At 45.0% G+C, this 23470-nt stretch overlaps 1 protein-coding gene across 1 annotated transcript; it reads right to left on the bottom strand.

Annotated features, from left to right (window-relative positions):
* Window positions 1–7725: 7725 nt before the first annotated feature.
* LOC116709593 (thyroid peroxidase-like) lies at window positions 7726–22887 on the bottom strand. The gene is made up of 13 exons (XM_032548232.1): window positions 21800–22887; window positions 21577–21700; window positions 20712–20981; window positions 20443–20572; window positions 19472–19601; window positions 18478–18678; window positions 17919–18380; window positions 14107–14365; window positions 12884–13054; window positions 10293–10530; window positions 10007–10215; window positions 9761–9934; window positions 7726–7955 (listed from the first exon to the last, which is right to left on the bottom strand). The coding sequence occupies exons 1-13, from the start codon at window positions 21821–21823 to the stop codon at window positions 7933–7935; spliced, it is 2415 nt and encodes an 804-aa protein (XP_032404123.1). The 5' UTR covers window positions 21824–22887; the 3' UTR covers window positions 7726–7932.
* Between the last annotated feature and the right edge of the window lie 583 nt (window positions 22888–23470).

Genomic DNA, 23470 nt, shown 5'->3' with positions numbered 1-23470 from the left:
TTTCTCTGATGTTCATCTCTCGCTCCTCTCCTGGCATTTGTTGTTTCGAGCCAATCTTCTTCCAAGCGGTACGGGAGAGTTGTTCGGCCAGGCTCTCCTTTGGCTTGATCAGGGGGACAGGCAAACCACGCTCCTTCATGTCTTTCGTCGCCTCTGCCGCTGTCTGGTAAAGCCGTGTCTCCCCCTCATAAAACACTCGTAGTTTAGCGGGGAAAGGAGATTGGAAGCGAATCTTTCTCTGCTTCAGGACCCGTTCAGCTTCCGAGTATTCTTTGCGTTTCTGCAGCACCGTGGGAGGATAATCATGATCAAAATATATCGGTTTGCCGTGAAGAAGCACGCCTTTCTTCCCCCATGCTTTTCGTAAAATCTCTTCCTTGGTTCTGCTGCGGAGAAATTTAACCACAATGGATCGCGGCCTGTTGTTTCTGTCCCCAGCAGGTGGCGGAGCCAGCGCTCGGTGTACCCTCTCAATGTCTAGTTCCATATCTGGTGCGATCTCCAGCGTGTCCTTAAGCAATTTATCCACAAAATCTCTCATCGATGGTCCTTCCGCTCCCTCTGGCACGTTATACATCCGGATGTTTTCTCTTCGTGATCTCCCTTCTTGGTCAAGCAGTTTTTCTTGTTGTTGGCTTATCAGTTCGGCCATCTTGCTCAATATCTGATCCATGTTCTGTGCCCGCTCCTCCACTGCATCAACCCGGTCCTCCGTCTCCTTAATTTTTTGGTGTACGTTGATGAGTTCTGACTTAATATCATCAAGCTGTTGTTTTATGTCTTTTCGGAAATCCTGTAACTCCCCCAGGATTTGCGCTAGTGCAGTCGAGTCAGTGGAGAGCTGATTAGCATTAGCTTCGCCGAGGCGCTGATGTGTTGGTGAGCTACCTGCCGTCTTTCTTTCTTGTACCAATTCTTCATTCGTGGTTTTCTTATTCCCGTCCCTTTTCCCCATTCTAGACCCCCTTAAAGACTCCATTTTACTCAATTTTCGTTATATTTGGCAATTAATGGGGGTTAAATTAAGATTTACCGGAGGAGCAGTCGGCTCAAGCTGCCATCTCGGAGGTTGACGTCACCGGAACTCTACTGCAAACATCTTAGTGAACCAGAAATACTTTCAACCAGACATCGGAGCGTTTCAGTCAGTAATTAGATCCTAGATTATAACCATTTTATAAGTCAAACGTTTCAACAATAATGGAGTTCAAAATAATTTACCAGCCGCCGGTTATGAAACAATCCATACAGATTCATCAGAATCATCAAAAATTTTATATATATTGATCAACATTTCACTTTCTGATAATCAAAGCAGCTGATAGGAACTCAGTGCTTCGGCTGGTTCGCAGTTTTCTCCAGATCTGTGCTGCATAGAAGCTGAATGCCGCTTCTCCATGTTTGGTTCTGGATGCAGACCAGAACCAGAACCAGAACCAGCAGATTGATCCAGCAGCAGATCTTTAATCCGTTCAGTGATTTAAAAACTACCAGCAGTCTAAAGTCTGTCAGTGAAGAAATGTAGAACCAGATGATGTAGAACCAGGTGGTGTAGAACCGGGTGGTGTAGAACCGGGTGGTGTAGAACCGGATGGTGTAGAACCGGATGGTGTCTCTATCCTCCTGGTTCTAGTCAGAACTCCAGCAGCAGCGTTCTGGACCGTTGGGTTGTCAATCAGACCTGTGAAGACGCTGCTGCAGGAATCAAAGCCACTAAAGAGAAACTAAAGCCTGGATGAGTTTCTCTGATCCGAGACTTTAGTCTCTGGTTCTGGAAATGTTCTGCAGCTGCTAGAAGGCCCACTCTGGAACTCAGGGGTCAGGTCAGAGGTCAGATGGAGGTAACATGCTGCACATGTTCCACAGGGCTGTCAGTTCTGCTTGTTGCTGATCTGAAACAAAGTTTTTAAAGTTTTTGTTGTGAAAATATTTTAAATCAAATGTTCCGTCTGCTGACAGTTTAGTCAAGTTTACAGTAGAAATATGAATCATAATCTGCTGCTTCAAAAAGGGCTTTAAAAACTGAAAGTAACCAAAATCTGGAAGCAAACAGAAGGGAATCAAAACAATGTTTCTGGTTTTTATCTGAGCATCATCTGGGATTATGACTCAGATGAAAGTGCAAACAAACAAACAAAGCTTTGAGCAAAGAGATCAGCAGTGACTCGTTTCTGGATCGGCTTCATTCCTAAAAGCTGGAAATGTTCCAACAACAAGCAGAGCTGAAGCTTCTGCAGCAGAACCAGCCGAACCCAAACTCAGCAGGCGACTCGTTTCCTCAGCAGGCGACTCGTTTCCTCAGCAGGCGACTCGTTTCCTCAGCGGACGACTTGTTTCCTCGTTTCCTCAGCAAGCGACTCGTTTCCTCAGCAAGCGACTCGTTTCCTCAGCAAGCGACTCGTTTCCTCAGCGGACGACTTGTTTCCTCGTTTCCTCAGCAGGCGACTCGTTTCCTCAGCAAGCGACTCGTTTCCTCAGCGGACGACTTGTTTCCTCGTTTCCTCAGCAAGCGACTCGTTTCCTCAGCGGACGACTTGTTTCCTCGTTTCCTCAGCAAGCGACTCGTTTCCTCAGCAAGCGACTTGTTTCCTCGTTTCCTCAGCAAGCGACTCGTTTCCTCAGCGGACGACTTGTTTCCTCGTTTCCTCAGCAGGCGACTCGTTTCCTCAGCAAGCGACTCGTTTCCTCAGCGGACGACTTGTTTCCTCGTTTCCTCAGCAAGCGACTCGTTTCCTCAGCAAGCGACTTGTTTCCTCAGCAAGCGACTCGTTTCCTCAGCGGACGACTTGTTTCCTCGTTTCCTCAGCAGGCGACTCGTTTCCTCAGCAAGCGACTCGTTTCCTCAGCGGACGACTTGTTTCCTCGTTTCCTCAGCAGGCGACTCGTTTCCTCAGCGGACGACTCGTTTCCTCAGCGGACGACTTGTTTCCTCGTTTCCTCAGCAAGCGACTCGTTTCCTCAGCGGACGACTTGTTTCCTCGTTTCCTCAGCAGGCGACTCGTTTCCTCAGCAAGCGACTCGTTTCCTCAGCGGACGACTTGTTTCCTCGTTTCCTCAGCAAGCGACTCGTTTCCTCAGCAAGCGACTTGTTTCCTCGTTTCCTCAGCAAGCGACTCGTTTCCTCAGCGGGCGACTTGTTTCCTCGTTTCCTCAGCAAGCGACTCGTTTCCTCAGCGGACGACTTGTTTCCTCGTTTCCTCAGCAGGCGACTCGTTTCCTCAGCAAGCGACTCGTTTCCTCAGCGGACGACTTGTTTCCTCGTTTCCTCAGCGGGCGACTCGTTTCCTCAGCAGGCGACTCGTTTCCTTGTTTCCTCAGCGGACGACTCGTTTCCTCAGCAGGCGACTCGTTTCCTCAGCAGGTGACTCGTTTCCTCGTTTCCTCAGCGGGCGACTCGTTTCCTCAGCAGGCGACTTGTTTCCTCGTTTCCTCAGCGGACGACTCGTTTCCTCGTTTCCTCAGCAGGCGACTCGTTTCCTCAGCAGGTGACTCGTTTCCTCAGCAGGCGACTCGTTTCCTCAGCAGGCGACTCGTTTCCTCGTTTCCTCAGCGGGCGACTCGTTTCCTCAGCAGGCGACTCGTTTCCTCAGCCAGCGACTCGTTTCCTCGTTTCCTCAGCGGACGACTCGTTTCCTCGTTTCCTCAGCAGGCGACTCGTTTCCTCAGCGGGCGACTCGTTTCCTCAGCAGGCGACTCGTTTCCTCGTTTCCTCAGCCGGCGACTTGTTTCCTCGTTTCCTCAGCGGACGACTCGTTTCCTCAGCAGACGACTCGTTTCCTCAGCAGGCGACTCGTTTCCTCGTTTCCTCAGCCGGCGACTCGTTTCCTCAGCAGACGACTCGTTTCCTCAGCAGGCGACTCGTTTCCTCAGCGGGCGACTCGTTTCCTCGTTTCCTCAGCGGACGACTCGTTTCCTCAGCAGACGACTCGTTTCCTCAGCAGGCGACTCGTTTCCTCGTTTCCTCAGCCGGCGACTCGTTTCCTCGTTTCCTCAGCGGGCGACTCGTTTCCTCAGCAGGCGACTCGTTTCCTCAGCCGGCGACTCGTTTCCTCGTTTCCTCAGCGGACGACTCGTTTCCTCGTTTCCTCAGCGGGCGACTCGTTTCCTCAGCGGGCGACTCGTTTCCTCAGCAGACGACTCGTTTCCTCAGCAGGCGACTCGTTTCCTCAGCCGGCGACTCGTTTCCTCGTTTCCTCAGCAGACGACTCGTTTCCTCAGCAGGCGACTCGTTTCCTCAGCGGGCGACTCGTTTCCTCAGCAGACGACTCGTTTCCTCAGCAGGCGACTCGTTTCCTCGTTTCCTCAGCCGGCGACTCGTTTCCTCGTTTCCTCAGCAGACGACTCGTTTCCTCAGCAGGCGACTCGTTTCCTCAGCGGGCGACTCGTTTCCTCGTTTCCTCAGCGGACGACTCGTTTCCTCAGCAGACGACTCGTTTCCTCAGCAGGCGACTCGTTTCCTCGTTGACTCACCCGGCGACTCGTTTCCTCGTTTCCTCAGCGGGCGACTCGTTTCCTCAGCAGGCGACTCGTTTCCTCAGCCGGCGACTCGTTTCCTCGTTTCCTCAGCGGACGACTCGTTTCCTCGTTTCCTCAGCAGGCGACTCGTTTCCTCAGCAGGTGACTCGTTTCCTCAGCAGGCGACTCGTTTCCTCAGCGGGCGACTCGTTTCCTCAGCAGGCGACTCGTTTCCTCGTTTCCTCAGCCGGCGACTCGTTTCCTCGTTTCCTCAGCGGACGACTCGTTTCCTCAGCAGACGACTCGTTTCCTCAGCAGGCGACTCGTTTCCTCGTTTCCTCAGTCGGCGACTCGTTTCCTCAGCAGACGACTCGTTTCCTCAGCCGGCGACTCGTTTCCTCGTTTCCTCAGCAGACGACTCGTTTCCTCAGCAGGCGACTCGTTTCCTCAGCGGGCGACTCGTTTCCTCAGCGGGCGACTCATTTCCTCGTTTCCTCAGCGGGCGACTCGTTTCCTCGTTTCCTCAGCGAGCGACTCGTTTCCTCGTTTCCTCAGCGGGCGACTCGTTTCCTCAGCGGGCGACTCATTTCCTCGTTTCCTCAGCGGGCGACTCGTTTCCTCGTTTCCTCAGCGGGCGACTCGTTTCCTCAGCGAGCGACTCGTTTCCTCGTTTCCTCAGCAGGTTCGGTTATTAACAACCGACTGGCTTTGGCTGATTTTATTCTGTCTAAATTTAATATCTATAAGCTCCCACTGGCTCAGGATGTGACAGGAAGTGAGATCAGTTACCATGACGACGCAGATGATACACAGCTCTACATTATTATGTCACCACATGACCTTTGACCTGTCCAATCACTGAACAGATGCTGAGAACAGAGAAATGTGTGGATGAGACAAAATTTTCTGAACAGAAACTGAAGTTATTAAAGAGGAACGATCCAGAGCTACAGCTCTAGATCGACAGCTATAGATCTAGAGCTCTAGATCTACAGTCAGCACAGCCCCAGTTCTTCCAGCAGGACTCTATTGATCAGGCTGACCTCTGACCTGACTAAACCCAGCTGGTTAGTTTCCTTAGAGACATAATCAATAATCTGATGTTTGTGTTTTTATCTTTATCTGCCTTGTTGCTGAATAAACTTGATTGATTCATTTCTGATCAGAACTTCTCCTCCTCTGTAAATCTATAGATCGTTTCCCTCCTTCCTTTTCGCCTGGCTGCCGTTAATCTGCTGAATTATCTGGGATTTGTTGGGATTCCAGGAATTATTTGAGCTTCAGAAACTCAGTTTTCCCAGGGAGCGTTCTCCTGAAGTTCATAAAGTTTCTATTTCATCAGTATTCTTGTGAAAAACCGAATAATTTAGTCTGACTTTGATTCCACATAAACATTTTATTCTCCTTCAGTTTTTCATTCTGCATGATTTCTTTGTTTAAAGATAACTTTGTTTTTTTTTTCCTAAATGTTTTTTGCTGCATTAAAAGTTTCACATTCTGAATACAAACAGGATATTTGGAGATATTTCTGTTCAGAAGTATTAGATGAACTGGAAATCATTATTCCTCCTTCATAAAGTGAAGACACGATTTAATCTGAACTTATATTTCTGCCTGTTCTGCTCATAAATTAACAAAAAGGTTATGCAAACAGTGACACCTACTGGACAAAAGTAAAATTATCCTACAGACAGAAATTGGCTTCACGTTTAGCTGAAGAATTTAGTTTTAGTTTCTGTAGTTTCTTAAATAATGTTTAGAATTAAAAAATCTCTGTGAGAGAAATGAAGTGGACTGAACAGGTCTGAACGCAGTCCAACTGGAATCATTCCTTCTGGATTCTGGACTTGGTGCCTTTTTCATAGTGGATGTGGTTATCTAGATCAGCCAACCGGAACAATCAGTATCTTACTGATTGGAACCAGAATTCAGGATGTCCTGTGCTTTGGCATTGAATGTTTTTAGTATTTATGTTTTAGTTCTTCAGATACTCTACAATCTTAAAAAGGAAATATATACATATATATGTATATACTGTATATATACATATATATATATATATATATATATATATATATATATATATATATAATTTACTGCAGTAATTTACTTCCGTACCCGTATACTGTTGTCCCCCACAGCAGCAGCGCCTCTCTGCCACTCCGGCCGGCTACATCCTGAAACTACCAAACCAAGTAAGACTTATTGTAAAAATCTGCACATTGCTGCCTGTAGGCGTGCTAAGCTAAGCTAAGCTAAGCTAAGCTAGCAGCTGACGGCCTCAGAGAACAGCAGCAGACTTTTGCTCAGGATGCTGGAGAACATGGAGAATCAGAAAAACAGCTGCTGCATTTCTCCTTCTGGAAAAAGCGTAGAGTAGAACACTTTTAATTATAGAAATAAATTAAAATAATCAAACAGCAAAATGTAAGTAGAACTGAGCGCAGTTATACGGGTTCCAAGCCCGACCCAGCAAGTCCGCCCCGCTCCTTCCTGCCTCCTTTTGCATCTTTAACTTACTCCTGAATTAAAGTCTTAATATGATCATGATGGAGTCATAAACGGCTTCCTGTCCAAACTCAGAGGTGAAGTTATTTCCCAAGAGTGACACCCTGTGGACAGGAAGGGAACAGCACTCATTTATTTATTTCATAAAGCCAACGATGCTTTTTAATAAATAAATATTTAATAAGTAAATATTCCAGACATAACCAGAGAGGTTTTCATGGAGGGAGGAACATCTGTTAAGCATAATTTGTAAATAAGTCACGTAACATGCAAATAATGCTTAACATATAAAACGTCACAACATCCTCCGGTGAGTAGGATTTAGCTTCTATTTAAAATAGAATGTTATTAAATAGAAGGTTATTAAATAGAAGGTTATTAAATAGAATGTTATTAAATAGAATGTATATTAAATAAAAGGTTATTAAATAAAAGGTTATTAAATAAAAGGTTATTAAATAAAAGGTTATTAAATAGCTCGGATGTCTTTTCCTGAACATTTCTGTTCAGTTTTTATTGAGGAGAAAACTGCGACAGCTGATCGTTACCTAGCAACCAAAAATCAACAGAAGCAAGACTAAAGACAGAACCACATCCTGTGAAGCATTCTTCAAAATAAAAGACTCTATCCAAATAAATCGTGCCTCGCACTTAAATGTTTCACTTCAGCTTTTGTAATTATATTCAATTAATATTAATCATCATGTAAATTATACTTAACATAGAAGTGTAAAAATGTCACAACATTTAAAACAACATGAGTCAGAATTTATGACAGATTTTAATGTTTAGCAAGAAATATTAGAATTCAGTGAGCGTTCAGTTGGTCCTGCTGAGACTAAAAACAGACTCAGCTTCTGGAAGGTGAGACACGAAGCGTTCTGCAGGACGGCGGAGCTGAACAGGGACTTGGTGAGGAAGTCCCAGGCGCTGACCTCTGACCTCTGACCTGCTGCTCGGCGGCCCTCCTCACATCATCAGGGGCTGAGAAGCTGCAGAAAAGGAAACATGTTGCTGTTTGAGATCTGAGGAAGGACAGTCAGTACTGCAGCTCGACACCAGGGGGCGCCACAGGGTAATAATGAGCTTGCAGCCCGGATGGCGTCCTGCAGTTTTTCACCTGGACAGTCTGATGGTCAGAAATCAGAAATAAAATAAAATATTTTCCAGATCTGATTGTTTCCACTGAAAGGTTTTCCTACCTGTTGTGTTGATCTTATTATTGATCCAGTATTGATTGTTTTGGGCTGAAGGAGGAGGAGGAATAAAATGTCTTCATTTAGATTTCAACGTTTTTGCTGCAGAATCGAAACGGATCCGATGATGAAGAGGAGCAGAAGTTCTGCTGAGGTTCTGGAGCCGGCCATCGGTTCTGATCTGGTTCTGATCTGATTGGAGCGCTGCACCAATAAACCCTTATTGATCAGAATGATCAGATAAACTCAATAACAGCATCGTGTTAAATATTACATTTCTGCCAGCAGTAAAAACCTAAAAAACATTTAAATTAACGTTTAGCTGCCAGACCACAGAAACACGGAAAACTACAAATTAGGAAAAAATATTTCCAACGGGGATTTTCTCAGAATTGATTATTTTTTCTGCTGTAATAAAAGCAGCAGGTCTCACCTGGAGAACCAGAAACACATGAAACTGAAACTTCTGCTGATTCCCCACTAACAGAATCACCTCACTGCTGAGGTCAAAGGTCAAGCTTCTGGTTTCTATAAAAAACACAAATAGAGACAATCACTTCCTCACTCAGCCTGACCTTCACCTGACCTCCAGCGGCCTTATGAAGGTCGGATCCGCAGTGCACTAAGCGGCGTTATCACAGATCCTTCCTCAGACCGAAGGATGTTCGTCAGACCCACATGAACATGAAGGAGTCTTTATGAACGTCTGTCATGAAGTGTCATTTGGTAAATTATGACATTTAGTTCAAAGTTGCTCTAAAAGTTGCATTAAACGTCCACTAAAATGCCAACTTTGCATTAAAAATGTCATAATTTAGCGAATGACGCTTCAACAACCAGAAGGCGTTTCATTCAAACTGCTTCATTCCTGCATTTCCATGGAAATATCCCCAATATTATTTGCAAAGATGGTTGAAAATGTTCAACATTTCAAAATAAGTTAATCAAAAAACTGGTACAAATATTTAGCAAACCGTCTTCCACTAGCAGCACCGCGGGCCGGCCCCAGCCATAAGCAAACTTTGCAACAGAGCAGAACCTGACAGATTGACAATGTGTCAGAGAAATTAAACTAAATGATCAAATCTAAAAAGAATCTCGCAGACGCAGAAAACTCCAAGATAACCGTATTTTATTGGTTCGGTTTTGAGTTCAGAAACGTTTGTGGATCTGCAGCATCGCGAGCGACGAGCCGCGTTTCTGAGGAAACAGAAAAAACTAAACAATAAAAATAAATGTTTCTTTTCATTTTTTTTGTTCTGCTGACAAACAGGAGAAAAATGTCCTGCTTTTCTGTTCCCATGGTAACCACATCCAAAAGAAACATTTCCAGACATGAAATGCATCTGCTCTCAGAAAATAATGATGATGATTTGACTAGACCACTGCACATCAATGGGTCAAAGGTCAAAGGATAAGAGGCCGAGCAGCCAAACAACATTCCCGGAAAGTGAAAAGAAATGTGAGAATGTTCAGAAAGTACTGATGAAAAGCACTTTAAACCATCAACACGTCTGGCTCCTCAGAGGACAACAGGAGTCAAGACTGTAACGCACCAGAATGACCAGCAGGTGGCAGTAAGCTTCAGTCTGTTCTCCTACCTGAGCAGCGAGGCGGGTCAGCGCTCCACACGCCTCCTTCACACACCGCCTCAGTGGCGCCCTCTAGCTGGAAACCATGGAAACAGGCGTACTGAGCCGTCAGCTTTCCAGATCTGGAGGAAAACAGGAAATCTCCGTTGTCTACGGGCCACGGAGAGCCACACAGTCGCAGGCCTGAAACAGCAGCAGTTTGTGCCATCAGCGTGTTGAACGTCTGAAGTTAGTGGCTCGTGTCGGTGAACTCACCGAGACTCGGATCGTCTCTCCAGGCCTCCAGGCTCAGGGCCGGGACAGCGCTGCAGTGAAGGAAGCCGGCCGGGTACCGAGCCAGCCTGAAAGGATCCGCAGGAATCTCCTGGATGTCCGAGTTCTCACAAATGATCCGAGACAGAGAAGTTTTCCACAGCTGCTCCCGCTGCTGCCGGGTGAACACGCCGTCCGCTTCCCACCAAAACCTGGAGCAAAAACCCAAACACATGAGCAGCTTCGGCTTCGGCTTCAGGTTTTACGTGAAGCAGAAACGTTTTCGTACCGATCTCCGTCACGCAGAAGCTTCATTTGCTTTCCGATCAGGCAGGCGAACAGCGGGCCGGTTCTGGAGCCGGGCAGGAAGTTTTCCACCAGTCCTCCCAGCCAAACGTCGATGTTGTCAGGATGCTGGTATAAATGAAGAATCTTCTCAGCGACTCTGCGATCTCTCACGACTTCTGCCAGGTCGTCCAACGTCGCGATGCGCTTCAGTCCACAGAAATCCCTCCAGTCGTTGTATCCTGAAAAGTCATTCCAGCGTTAAGTGATGTGTCCGCTTTTCTTTTGAAATGTGTTTAGATTAAGCTAGTGGCATTTAGCAAAGGCTCAGAGCGAGAAAACAATCCCAGCTGAGGTTCCTCAGGGCCGGGTTGTTGGCCCACTTTCATCCAGTACCTGCCTGCTCTGAACACGAGATTATTGCCTTATTTATCCGACTTATGCAGACGACTAGCAGCTTTATGTACCTGTGTTCACACTGGTTCTGGTTCTGATGCAGAGCAGAACCAAACATGGAGAAGCAGCATTCAGCTTCCATGCACCACAGATCTGGAACAAACTTCCAGAAAACTGAAAAACTGCTGGAACACTGAGTTGATTTGATCCATAACAACAGGAACATCATAAAGTTCAGTCTAATTATCAGACATTTTTTCTACATTGTTGCATTTTTTTCTGTGTTTTATTTTCTCCTAATCATAAAACTCTTTGATTCTGCTTGTTGCTGAAAATGTACGATGGTAATAAAGTTGTCTTAACATTTGTCATTTTCTCCAAAGAGACGTTGACAAATGAAACCCAAGTCATATTTTTATTCCCAATATTGGTAATAAAGTTGGAAATGTTACCTTATGAAAACATTTCTGTGTTGTGCTAACGGATATTTTAAACAACCCAATTTACAACTTGGCAGCGATGAAGAACTAAATAGATTCAGAAGAAATAAACTCCATGACGGTTTGGTGGCAGCGACATGTTGAGTTTTATGTTTCACACCTAAAGAACGGCAGGAAGTCTCTTTGTTCTGAGACTGCAGAGAAATCAGATAACCATGATTTGTTTCAGAGAACTGCTTTGTGGGTTGAAATTCAGTGTTTTCCTGCAGCGGTGAGCAGCATTTAAATGTTTCAAAATGTCCTCCAGAAGCATTCAGAGCGACAAACATGCAGCTTCTTTTAAAAACAGCTGCAGCGTCTTTAGTTTCAGGTTTGATTCTCCTGGTGCAGCAGAGGTTTCTTCCAGCCTCAGCAACTTTCACATGTTTCTCCCTGGAGCTGCAGGCAGATTTTCACAGACAGGAGGAAGTGTTGCTACGCCATCAGCTCCCCTTAACTACACAAAGATGCTTTTATTTCTACAACACCAAGCAGGTGCAGCTCAGATGGAGGACTGGTGGAAGCTAAGAACAGGTTGCTTTAGGTGCTTTTATTAAGGATGTAAAACCAAAGATTTAAGCTCAGTTTTCTACTGCAGACCCTGAAAGGTTTTTTTTCTGTGGCGGGAATCAGGAACATGAAGACTGCATCACTTTTCTTGGATCTGTTCCCAGAGTTAATGTGTCCTGACAATAAAACATGTCTGTTTATCTGGTGAAGAGCAACAATATCCTCAGGGAGGAGCTGACTGACGAACCGCTAACTGCAGCAGGACAGAAAATAAATCCAGTTACTCAGTTTCAAGGTGGCAGAAGGAAGAAAACTCTTGATTCTTCACTAAACTTCACATGAAGCAACAGAAAATATTAAAATTTATTATGAATTAGTGATTAAGGTATCCAGGAACTGACTGGATTTCATCAGCGGCTGCTTACAGAAACAGAAAGTTCAGTCATTTTTTGTTCATAAATGGTTCTGTACGGGTTCTGGTTGTTGAGACAACAAACTGAACATCTGAGGTCCAAACAGAACAAACCTCAACTGATTGTTTATTAATCCTAAACATCCAAAAGTCTAAATATATACAAAAATGCATCATAAAGTCTCCTATTTTTTCACATCACTGTGTTTATTAAAGGGACAGTTTTATGTAAAATGATCATATTGTGCTATTCCATCACCAGAAACACCAGCAGTGTTGCTCTGATACCTTCATGTTTGAGAAATCCTTTAGTCTCTATGGCAACCATTCAGTTGTACAAAACAACTGGGTGGACATAGCCCCGCCTTCGAGGCACAGCTCCTCCCCTCACTCAGCTCCTTCAGACTAGTCGACGGCAATTAGCAAACAGCTGAGCTCAATATGGAGCTGCTGCTCAGAGCAACGCAGGTAAAAACATTAAAGGGTCAATAGAGGAGCCATGTTGGGATGACTTTCTGGAGGCGGAGCTTCAGAAAGAGCAGGAGCTTTTAAAGTGACAGAGGAACAATTTCAAGGTTAAACCAGAAAGTAAAGTTTCTTTTAGGTCATATTTGATATAAACAACATTTTTATAAGGTAACGCATTTTTGAAGGCAACACAGTTACTTGACTGTTCTATAAAATGGTAAACACACGTTTCCCCTTTAATATAATTTGGTCCATTCCTGGAAACCAGTTTTTTATTGAATGGTTTTGCTCCAGATGAGCCATAGTGATATTTTGTGATGAGATCCTGACCCGGCAGTCCGTGGTCCCGCCCTCTCTGCAGGTTCAGAGCAGCCAGATCCAGGTTCTGCTGGGAGTCCAGAACCAGCAGCGACTCCGTTACCTCCTCCACCAGGAGGGAGTCTGGAGCCGTCACCGCTGCCGCCGTGGCAACCATGCCCCGCAAGGTCGGCTCGATGCCACCTGCACACACACACACCAAACTATTCAAGTAAAATGTAAATCAAATAAGCCTACCTAATGATGTCATAATGTTTAACAATAGAAATTACACAAAAATCACTTCCTGAAATTTTCAGGGAATAACATATTTTCTTTGATTATCAGTCAATATTATTGGTCAAAACTTGGACCACAAGGAGCCCTGGTTGGTTAAATTAAACACTCCTGTACTGAATATACTTGCAGTACCACCTCCCGCAGACAAGGGGTCATTACTGAGCACACACACTTCGCACACACTTTCCCAATCATTGCTACCAAGTGGGCTAAGTGGAAAAAAAGCATGCAGCATGTTAGGAGAGCTTCCCAATCTGCTTTAGACTGGCTTCCCATGCGGGGTCCAGAATTTGGACCCCAAACACACAAGGCCCCTCTGGGTTGGTGGGCTCCCTTCGTTTGGACCCTCCATGGTAACAAAAACAACTACACACACACACACACGTTTGTGTGGCTATCTTTGTGGGGACTTTCCATTGACTTCCAGTGTTTCCCCTTGTGTGGACCAGGCTTCGGGCGCCACAACGTAGTATGTGTCAGGAAAATGGTCCCCACAAGGTATTACAAACAAACACACACACACACACACACACACACACCAAGGTTGGTTCAATGCCACATACACAAGGAGCTCTGCAGCTTTCAATTAATACCAAAGAATGTTCAAATGAACATGAATAAAGCAGCTGCTCTGGAAAAAAGAAAAACCAAACTAAAAATCAAACCAGCTTCTGCTTAGAAACAGTTTGTCTTTGCTCAGTGGTGTCAAAAATAATTTATTAAAGCGAATCCAACAGATTTCTGTCCCAACTCGTCCTGCAGACTGATGGGAACCATCAGGAAACAACTATGAATTGTGGGTAAACTGGGCCAATACTGCGTCTTCAGCTTTAATTTGGTGAATTAACTTTGCAGGAATTTCTCCTGAAACTCCAGCTGACCCAAATACAACGACGTCTCTTCCTTCCTGTGGCTCTCCGGAGGTTTCCATGGCTGCCTTAGAGGAGCGCACTGACCTTCTTTAACGATCCTCCAGGGACTGAAGAGTGCCTGCTGAAGTCTCAGGTGGGGGAAGCGCCGGTCTTCCTGAAAGCTCTCGTTCAGCCTGCTGAGGATCGGAGGAATGGTGCCGTGGCCAAACCTGAAGGCCGCTGTGGCGAACACGTTGGAGGCCGAGCCGTCCACCGTCGGATCGTACCCGCCATAGGGTCCAATGTGCTGTTCAAACGACTCCACACCAATTACTTTAGGGATATAATCTCTCATCGTTATTATCTGGAAGTCAAACAAGAAAGACAAGGCATGGGAAAGACTGAAACTACTTCAAAGTGTCTAAATCTTTTACCAATGCAGCTTTTATTTGCTCCAAACCAATCAGACAAGATGGCCATTTGACGCCGTGAGTGACAGGTGGGTGATGAAGATCACTCGCTTTGACTGAACCTGAAAATGTTTGATGAGAACTTTGATGCTTTTATCTGCTCAGATTGTCTCACCTCTGGATTTTGGCAGCTGAATATCTCAAAGGTCTTTAGTAGGAGGGGATGATCTGGAAAGATCTAGGAACTTTAGAAAAGAAACTTCAGCTCCTTATTGTAAGAAAGGCTGTTTTCACACCTGATGGTCCAGTAGACCCGGTTCTACTGGATCCAGAACCTCATCATCTGCTCCACCTCCAGCTGCTGTGGTTCTCTGTCTCTCTGCTCTGAGTCAAACCAACCTGTTCCCCTCCTGGCCTGTGGGGGCGCTGCACCAAGAACCACTGAAGGAAACAGCACAAAAACCTCTGAAGACTCTGAGAGCAACTTCCTTCTTCACCAGATGGAAACAAGATGGAGGCGTCAGATTTTAGTGTTGGAGGATTTCTCTTTAGTCTTTGGCTAAAAACTGAGTCATTTCTGCTGCTAGCGCTAGGCTAGCATGTTAGCTTTGGTTGCATTTACCCAGAATGCCCTGCGCTGTAGTTCACTTCCTGCTTTTGGAGCGGTCTCAGGTCCGCTTGGCGTTCACATTCAAACCGAACCAGAGTTCACTTCAACCGAATCCAGACCGAGGTTTGGAAGACCAGAGGTCAGAGGTCGATTAGTGTTCACACCTCACCAACCGAACTGGACTTTGACTAGGCAGACGCACTGGAGTTGGATTGAAATGGACTGAACAGGGCTGGTGGGAATGATGCAACCTAAAACCTATGGAACATTGTTTGACTTTTGAGGAAATAAAAATGTATTTGTTCTCAAAAATGTAAACACTTTGCATCAGTTAATTATTTCCAAGTCGCAGCTGTTGCAGCAGTATTGTTTACTTTAGCAGCTTAAAATAAGCTCAGTATCTTCGTAGACAATTTCTTTATGAGTCTTCTGTGGAGGGAAATTATCTCCATGAATATTTTGGGAATTGAAGAGTAACTGCTCACTTCAGACAGAACACCAAACAATTATCAGGTTGATGTCTGAAAAGAGAAAACTGCGGTTCTCTCAGCGGCATTAAAGAGCTGACTACTAACCTACAACGACAAAGAAACAGCAACCAGTTAGTGGAGATGAAAGAGTCTTGGGCTGACCCAGCTTCCATGTAACTGATGAAACCATAGCCAAGGAAAGGTTAAACAAGTTTCATTACCATAAATCAGAATGGACATGCTTCTGGTGGGAAGGAGTTGTCCATCCTGAAGTTTATATATTCTGTTACACACTCAGTCATGGCACTGATGTCGCCTCCCTGTGGCTGGCAAAGAGCAATCCGGTCAGTAGCATCAAAACAATGCTGCAGGGTTTCTTCTGCTCCCTCTGACCATTTCTCACAGTTGGTTTTGTTACAGGTTGCCTCTGAACAAGGGGTTTACATTCTGATCAGAGAAACGGATCTGTTTTACCCAGAGGACGTCTGGCTTCATCGGACCCTAACAGATGACGGCAGAAGAGATGAGGCTCTCAAAACTGCAGACTGACGATTTGCAGCATCTGATGCAAACCTGTGAGGATCTTAGTTTCCTCAAGACGTCCAGTCTGCTCTGTTCCTTCTTGCTTATGCATCCTGGCTGGATGGTTTGCCGTCCCCTCGCCACTTCTGGGTATTTAAGGCGACTGATTGTCCTGAAACATTTCAAGCCAACATGAGGACGCAGCGTTTTATCAACGTTTGCTTTAAAGCCAGAAGGTTCTCTGTTTTAGGATGTTTCTGAAGATCTTCCACCAACATTAAAATGGTTTTGTTGGTGCAGCAGATTCCCAGAGTTTAAAACCAGAAGCTGACAGCAGTCTGTTATTAAGGCTTCTGACCTTTCCGTGTTTGTTCTTCATGTCGTGTGCTGGTCGCCCACTGACCGTCTGCTGAAAATAAAGCTGCTCTACTCGCCTAGCTTCCTCAGTCTGATGAAAAACCACAAATGTTTCATTGTGGACGAGGAAACGTAACCTTTCTGCTGCGCCAGAACACATTTCCACATTTAGTAAAGCAGTTTCTGTTTTTCTCCTAATTAGAGGTGCTGGCCGCTCTAACACATCAGCTCAAACTGAAATGATTAAAGAAATATTCTGTGTTTAAAAATAGCTGCTTTGAAAAGATGCTAGGTGACCTGCATCAAACATCCAGTTACCATGACGAGTTTCCACCCAATCAGGTCGAGTTTACAGATTTAATTAACTCAGGTTGACTGATTATGTAACAAACTGTTTGTTTTTATTGCTTATGCATGTGCAGCATGTTGCTGTTCCTCTGTGGCTTCAAACCTCATCAGGAAGGTATTAGAAATAATAACTGCCTGAATTCTGTTTCCTCGGTAAAAGTGATGCCTTCAATTGGTAATTTTGATCTAAATTACTAGTTTAATTAATAATTGTCTAAGTAATTTTATTTATTCAAAGCTAAATGTGACTTAGAAAAGCAGAACACATTATGAATAAACTCAACATGAATTATTCTGGCAACAAAAAGCAAACATTACTGGGGTGTATGTATACATTTGAGCCTGTATGAAAATATTTAGTTAGAAAACTCAAACTTCAGCAGCCATTATGCCACTGATGACTTTAACTGTGCATTATGTCAAAATGTAGAAATTAGAGGGTTAATATTTATATCAAACTCTGTTTTATTCATTTATTCAGGAAAAGGTTCAGGAAAAGTTTCCCGTTTTCCCTCCAGCAGGATTTTTGAAACAACTTCCTGCTTTAGATGCAAAAACATTTCCATGTCTGACAAAAACAGAAATAATTCCCTCAAGAAAAGCCAAACACTTTTCATTCATGTTTCATTTCCTGTCCACAACTCGCTGCTGATTTTACGATTAATCTCCGTTTCTGCTGTTTGACACGTTACAGCAGGGCTGCAGAAAACCAGCATTCCCAGCAGGACGGGACAACTGGGAATCACTTCCTGCAGCAACAATGTCCTAAAGGAAGGAACAGTAACACTTTGACGGGTTGTGAATAAGACTGTCATGACACTGTCATAAACATGAGGAAGACTTCATGAATATTTATGACTGTTGTCAAAAAGTGTCATTCGGTAAATCATGACACTTTTAATACAAAGTTGACATTATTCAAAATGTCTTTCTTATGACAACTTGACATTATCCAAGAAATCATGATCTGACATAAATTTGTTATAAAAGTATTACTGATTACTGATATTTATGGTTAGCGCTTTAGGTTAACGTAGCTAACTTTTAGTTAGCGGTTCCATTCAGAGACCCAGAGAGTCGGACCTCGTTTGATCCATACACACAAAAACAAATCAGTCCCAGGTTTTTATTTAGGGGCATCAAACTGGAGATGTTGGTGTGTGAGCTGCAGCGGTCCTGTAGGGGGCGCCGGACTCTTACCTGGTGCAGGGCGCCAACGATCTTGCGTGCCTCCTGGAACACGGCCTCAGGGCTCCAGTGCTGGTTGATGAGCTTCAGGGTCTCTGCGAGGCGGTTGTGTTCCCGGAGCCACAGCGTATGCAGAGCGATCAGAGGCAGGCCCTCGTTGACCCGCCCGTCTCCGGCCCGGAAACACTCCACTCCCCGGCCGCACGCCGACGGCGTCGCCGCTACGAAGGGCAGGTAAGGTCTGCCCTGCCGGTCCCAGAAGCGGCCGTTTACGGCCAGCTTCCCGCTGCGGCCGGAGAGGTCGCGGAGGTCGCGCTGCAGCTGCGGCGTGTGGCCGTACACCAGAGAGGCGTCGATGAAGGACGAGACAGCGTTCAGCTGCTGCCGCTGCAGAGCCCGCAGGATGCCGGAGCCGGTCCTGGAGCTGCAGGCCGGCGTGGAGCGATGGAACGGCATGCAAAGGGAGTCCTGAGTCTGAGAGGCAGGCACACGCCACAATGTAATCAGATTACATATCGTACTCGCTGATCTAAGAACGGATTTCAGTTCTTGGTGTTTTGAGCAGAATCACCTGGATGGGGAAGCAGGGATGCAGGTTTCCACACGACGTGCGGCAGTCCCGCTGCGCCCAGGAAGCGGCTCCGCTGAGGCTCTGCGGCGTCAGGGTCACATCGTGGTCGATGTACTGACCCCAGTCCACCAGCAGCTGGGAGTACGCAGAGTCTGAGCCCTTACAGGAAGTCCTCACCACCTCCCTGCTGACATGCCGCGGCTGCACACACACAGCCAATCAGCACTCAGACTGTCATCACAGCCAATCAGGTGAGAACACCTGGAGGTTAAAACCAGATCATTTAAAGCTGTAACTTTTATAAAAATGTTCTTACATGTTTGTTGAAATCGTCATCATGTCATGCAAACTAGAAACAACCAATCAGAGCAAGGAGGAGGGTCTTAGTGCTGTCAATCATCCCCTCTTGCTCTCTACTGTACTGCAGCTAGCACAGCCTGTTGTGGATGCTAAAGCTAGTTAGCATTACCACTGATGACAGCAGATAAACGGTTTTCCTGTGAGTTATTTCTTAGCTATTAGCACCTTTAGCAGCAAGTACATGATGCGATTGACAGCGCTAGGCCCTGCCTCCCAGCTCTGATTGGTTGTTTTTGCTCAGGGAGAAGATCTATATTTTCACAGATTATCTGTCTCACGACAGTAAAACAGTTTTTAATAAAAGCTTTAAGTGAAGCTGTGGAGAAACACTCAGTCTCCTCATTTCTCCTCCTGATTCGATAGAAAGTGGATCAGAGCGGCTCAGATCCAGTAACCAGACTGCAGCTGGTAGTTATTTACTAAGTTTCTCCTGAAACTGACGGCGGTCTGGACTGAGGAACAGAACCGCTCCCCACGTTCATCTGAGCGGCTCGTATTCATTTCAGCCAATCGCTTCCTGCCAGTCGGTCTGCCTCATAGTCCAGCCGGTTTCCGAGGACCTTATCAGCCGGAAGCAGGCTGCAGAGCGAACCGGACCGCTGCTCCGGCCCGGCTCTACCTTCACTCAGATTACCGGGGGAAGCTGGGATCCGTGATGGAGCCGCTGGGGGTCCCAGCCTCTGGGTTCCTCCTCTCCGTCCTCATATTCAGCTGGAAGCCATCGGACCAAAGCCGTGTTGGCGGCGCCCCAGTCAGGATTCTGTCTGACAGAAGGAAGAAACCAGCTGCTCCGCTTTAACCCGACAGATTCAGCAGGAAATATTTCAATCTAAATGACATTTAACCCGATTCAGTAAAACCATTAGAGCAGCTAATCACCGTAAACCATCAGCTACAGAACATTAGCATGCTAACGCTTTCATATTTCCCATTAGCCACTTTGATTTAAAGGATGGTGATCATTTTTCAAGATGGCTGCCATATTTGAGCCTTTTAAACTAGTTATTGTCATAAAATGTTGCCCATTTTCATGACTTCATGAACTTTATGTCTCAAATATTTTCTGCTTTGGTAACTGTGTTCATAAAACTTTAATAAAATGCAGCAGAATCAGAAACTGATGTTATGTTAGCGAGTCTCACACCTGGAAGGACAAGATGAGGGACGGTCGGCTTAATGGTTAGCATTAGCTGCTGCTAATGTTTCATGTGCTTAGCAGTTTGGGGTTAGCGCCTGCTAACTTTTTATGTGTTTAGCAGGCTAATGCTAATGTTAACAATTTTTTAAAGTTATGCTAATTGCTTTATGTTTTAGCAATTTAGCGTTAACTCCTAATAATTTTTTTAGGTGTTTAGTGATTCTTTCCAATCACTAACAAAAACGACCTCTGGTTGTTTTTTAGGGGTTAGCATCAAACGCTGGATCTCACTGGTCAAACCCTTTAGCCCGTCTGCCCTAAAATCTGAAGCTGGGAATTTATTTCAAAAGAACAGCTGAAAGCTTCACTTTTACCAAGTTTTACTCCACATTCAGTTATTTCTCTTTGCTATAATAATAAAATCTCCTGACCTGAAGCATGACCCTGCGCCGCGGCGGTTTTGCTACCTGTTGTTGCAGACTCCTGATATGCTGCGGTATTTGTCATGATGACTTCCTTCACAGACGGCTGGATCCGTTTCAGTCGGACACTGAGACAACTCTGCAAGCAGCTCCAGGTTTTCCCGTGACAAAAGCTCTGACACGAGCAAAAAAATGAAGTCACTGCAGCTCAGCGCCGCCGCAAACGAGCGCTAAAATGTCAAGCTTTATGGTTTCTACATGATTTTGGTAGCACAGCTAGAAATGAAAGAAACAGATTAGAACTATGGCCGTACCTGATGCTGTGAAGTTCCTGTTATATTTCTGCTTTGCTGCATTTTTCAGGATCTGCAGGGCGGTGTGGAAAATCTCCCCAGACCTGGAAATCTCCTGATTCTGAGGCTGGAAGTGAAACCTGAAGCCCTGGCTGCAGAGAGGAGTTGGAGGGTAAAGCAGTTTCATTTTCAGGCTGTTTGGGCCGGTGCTCGTCTGGGCCGGGTACCGCTGGCTGGAGGCGCCGTCAGCATCCTGAGGAGACGAGACCAGAAAGTCTCTGAAGGACGAGGCTGAAAATGAAAAACACAGAACTTCAGACCTCAGAGCAGAGCCTACATATTTTAAATTAAAATGATTTACTTTCTTGATCTTGTGTTTCATTTTTCAAAATGGCTGCCGTGGTTGTAACAGAGAATAAATGTTTGAACTAAAATCAGCAGCAGCTATTGCCAGTGGTGGGCAATGCTAACCAAATGGTTAGCTTCAATAACTAGCTGAGCCAGAATCTCAGCTCTGCTAATGCTAAACCAACAAAAAAATTAGCAGAAGCTAATGCTAAACGACTAAACACCGAGTAAATAGTGGAAGCTATGCTGATCTAGTATACAAATAAAAAATTAAATATGACCAAAAACCAGAATATTATGCTGTTAAATCTGGATTATTTTCTTCACTTTTTTCATTTTAGAATTTTAATTTGTCTGCTAATTAAATTCTGCAGGAAATTAGATGAAATATTTAATATTTGAAACTTAACAAGGATAAACTTTTTAAATTGAGACTCAAAGCTTTTAATACAGATATAAATAAAAAGATGAGTCTCAAACATGAACATTTTCTTTCTCTTGCTGTATTAAACAAAATTCATAAGAAATATTTACTCACAGCTGAACGTGGAAGGAGTCGGTGGAACGTCGCAGACCAACATCACCAGAAGAGCCAGATGGAAACATTTCTTGGTCTTCATGGCTCCTCTGCGTCCGGCAGCAGACGGGTCTTTATGGGAGACCTGGGGCAGGAAGCGAAACATGCAGCAGGTCAAAGGTCACAGCACCTGACTCCAGAGGGGCTCTTCATCTCACATCACTGAGCCGACTGTTGTTTTTACCTCTGCACGTTTCTGAGGAGACATCTTGATGGGCCGTTACCGTGACAACGCTGCAGGTAAACATGGAGCCGTTTCAATCCGCCAGTCGCAGCACTCTGGATTTCTCCAGGTTTTCTTTCTCTGGCTGCTTCCAGGGGATAAGATGCCGTCCAGAACCAGCAGAGCTGATGAGGTTAGAATATAGCAGAAATCTGCTTTTATTCTCCCACACTCTGCAGAAATTCAAAAAAAAAAAAAAGACAGAATAAAGACTTAAAAACATGGCAGCGCATTGATTCAACACAAATGGTGTGCAGTTATTGGCAGCTTCTCTGGTCCAGAGGATTGTGGTAAAATAAATCAAAAACATGTATCTGAGCATTAAAAAGGCAGATTGTTAATATAAGTATGAAACTGGAACAGCAGAGATTATATTCAAAATTAAAACCTGTTCAACGCCTGCAGGGATGTGAATACTTATCAAGTTCGCCTGGAGCCGGACGGTTTAGAGTCCAACAGGTCAGGCAGACTGACAAAAACAAACTAAATCCTAAAAACTAAATTAATCAACATTAATCCGACTGTGTGCTAAAAGCTAAAGGCTAGCAGCTTTTAGCACAACAACAGTCTTTAGATGAGAAAATTAACCCCCAACGGCCCAGAGGAGCGGCTTCTGCTAGCGGCTGTCATCTGTGCGTCAGATTAACTGTCATTCCGGAAACACACGAATACAGAGGTTCCGGTCGGAAGGTTTGCATGGGGAACAATGTTATTAAAATTGTCTTAATTGATTCATCAAAATGAATGTGTTAAAGACCCGACCATAACTGAACCACATCAGCAGAGGGAGAACCGGGGAGCAGCCTGGCGACATTAATTCAGGTGTTTCAGGAAATATCAGAGACAGCAGAGTTCATGTGATGCGTTCATGAACGTAGGAACATCAGCTGCTGCTGCATTCAGGCTGAAAGATCTCAGTGAGATGCGGCGACTCGGCGTATCCATCACAGCAGAGTTACTTATCCGAACTACAGCAGAACTACAGCGTAGTTACAGCGGGTCGGCCCTGTGACGGCTGGCTGGGTCTGGAGTGGACCGAACCGGTAACCATAGAAACTCCTCCGTTATCATTGAAATGCCGGCTGGCGGAGCAGCGTGCTTGCAGGTGATGCGGGACGTGACGCTGACGAAACCTCTTGATGTGATGACGTCATAAGAGCGTCAGACTGGGTTACCTAGCAACACATCAGGCCGGATGGCGGCGACAAGTTCAGCTTCAGAGCTTTAAATTAACTGCAAAGAATTACAGTTAGTTTACAGCATTTCTTTATAATATTCATAAATCAACATCCAGTCAGTGAAAGTTTCTGAAAGATGAAAAGCAGCACTGAACCTTTCTGATTTTAATGTTTAAGTGAAAATAATAATTACTGCAGCAGCCACAGCCGGCCATCAGGAAGATTCAACAGTAAAATATAGACTCCATAAAAATGGTGGCTATAGCAGAAAATACGATCCATAAAATAAAAATAGGATGTTAAAGTTTTCATGAGGCAAGTAATATGTATAACGTGACCAACATGTTCTCCAGATTATAAAAGCTGGTTACCATGAAAACATGAATATGATTATTTTAAAGACATCATAATCCAGATTAATCTGGTAAAACAACAAAATGCTGACAGTTAAAAT

The sequence above is a fragment of the Xiphophorus hellerii genome, chromosome 19, assembly GCF_003331165.1.
Source record: "Xiphophorus hellerii strain 12219 chromosome 19, Xiphophorus_hellerii-4.1, whole genome shotgun sequence".
In the NCBI taxonomy this organism is placed as follows: domain Eukaryota; kingdom Metazoa; phylum Chordata; class Actinopteri; order Cyprinodontiformes; family Poeciliidae; genus Xiphophorus; species Xiphophorus hellerii.
The sequence above is the reverse complement of the archived record's forward strand: the minus strand, read 5'-3'. Positions and strand labels throughout refer to the sequence as shown.

Excerpts from the sequence above, each read along its gene's own strand:
- LOC116709593 (XM_032548232.1), bottom strand. The coding sequence starts at position 21,823 with ATGTCTCCTCAGAAACGTGCAGAG. Across the intron at positions 18,679-19,471 it reads ACGGATCCCAGCTTCCCCCG|CCGCGGCATGTCAGCAGGGA; the intron begins GTAATCTGAGTG and ends GTGTGTGTGCAG. Across the intron at positions 13,055-14,106 it reads CTGGAGGATCGTTAAAGAAG|GTGGCATCGAGCCGACCTTG; the intron begins GTCAGTGCGCTC and ends GTGTGTGTGCAG.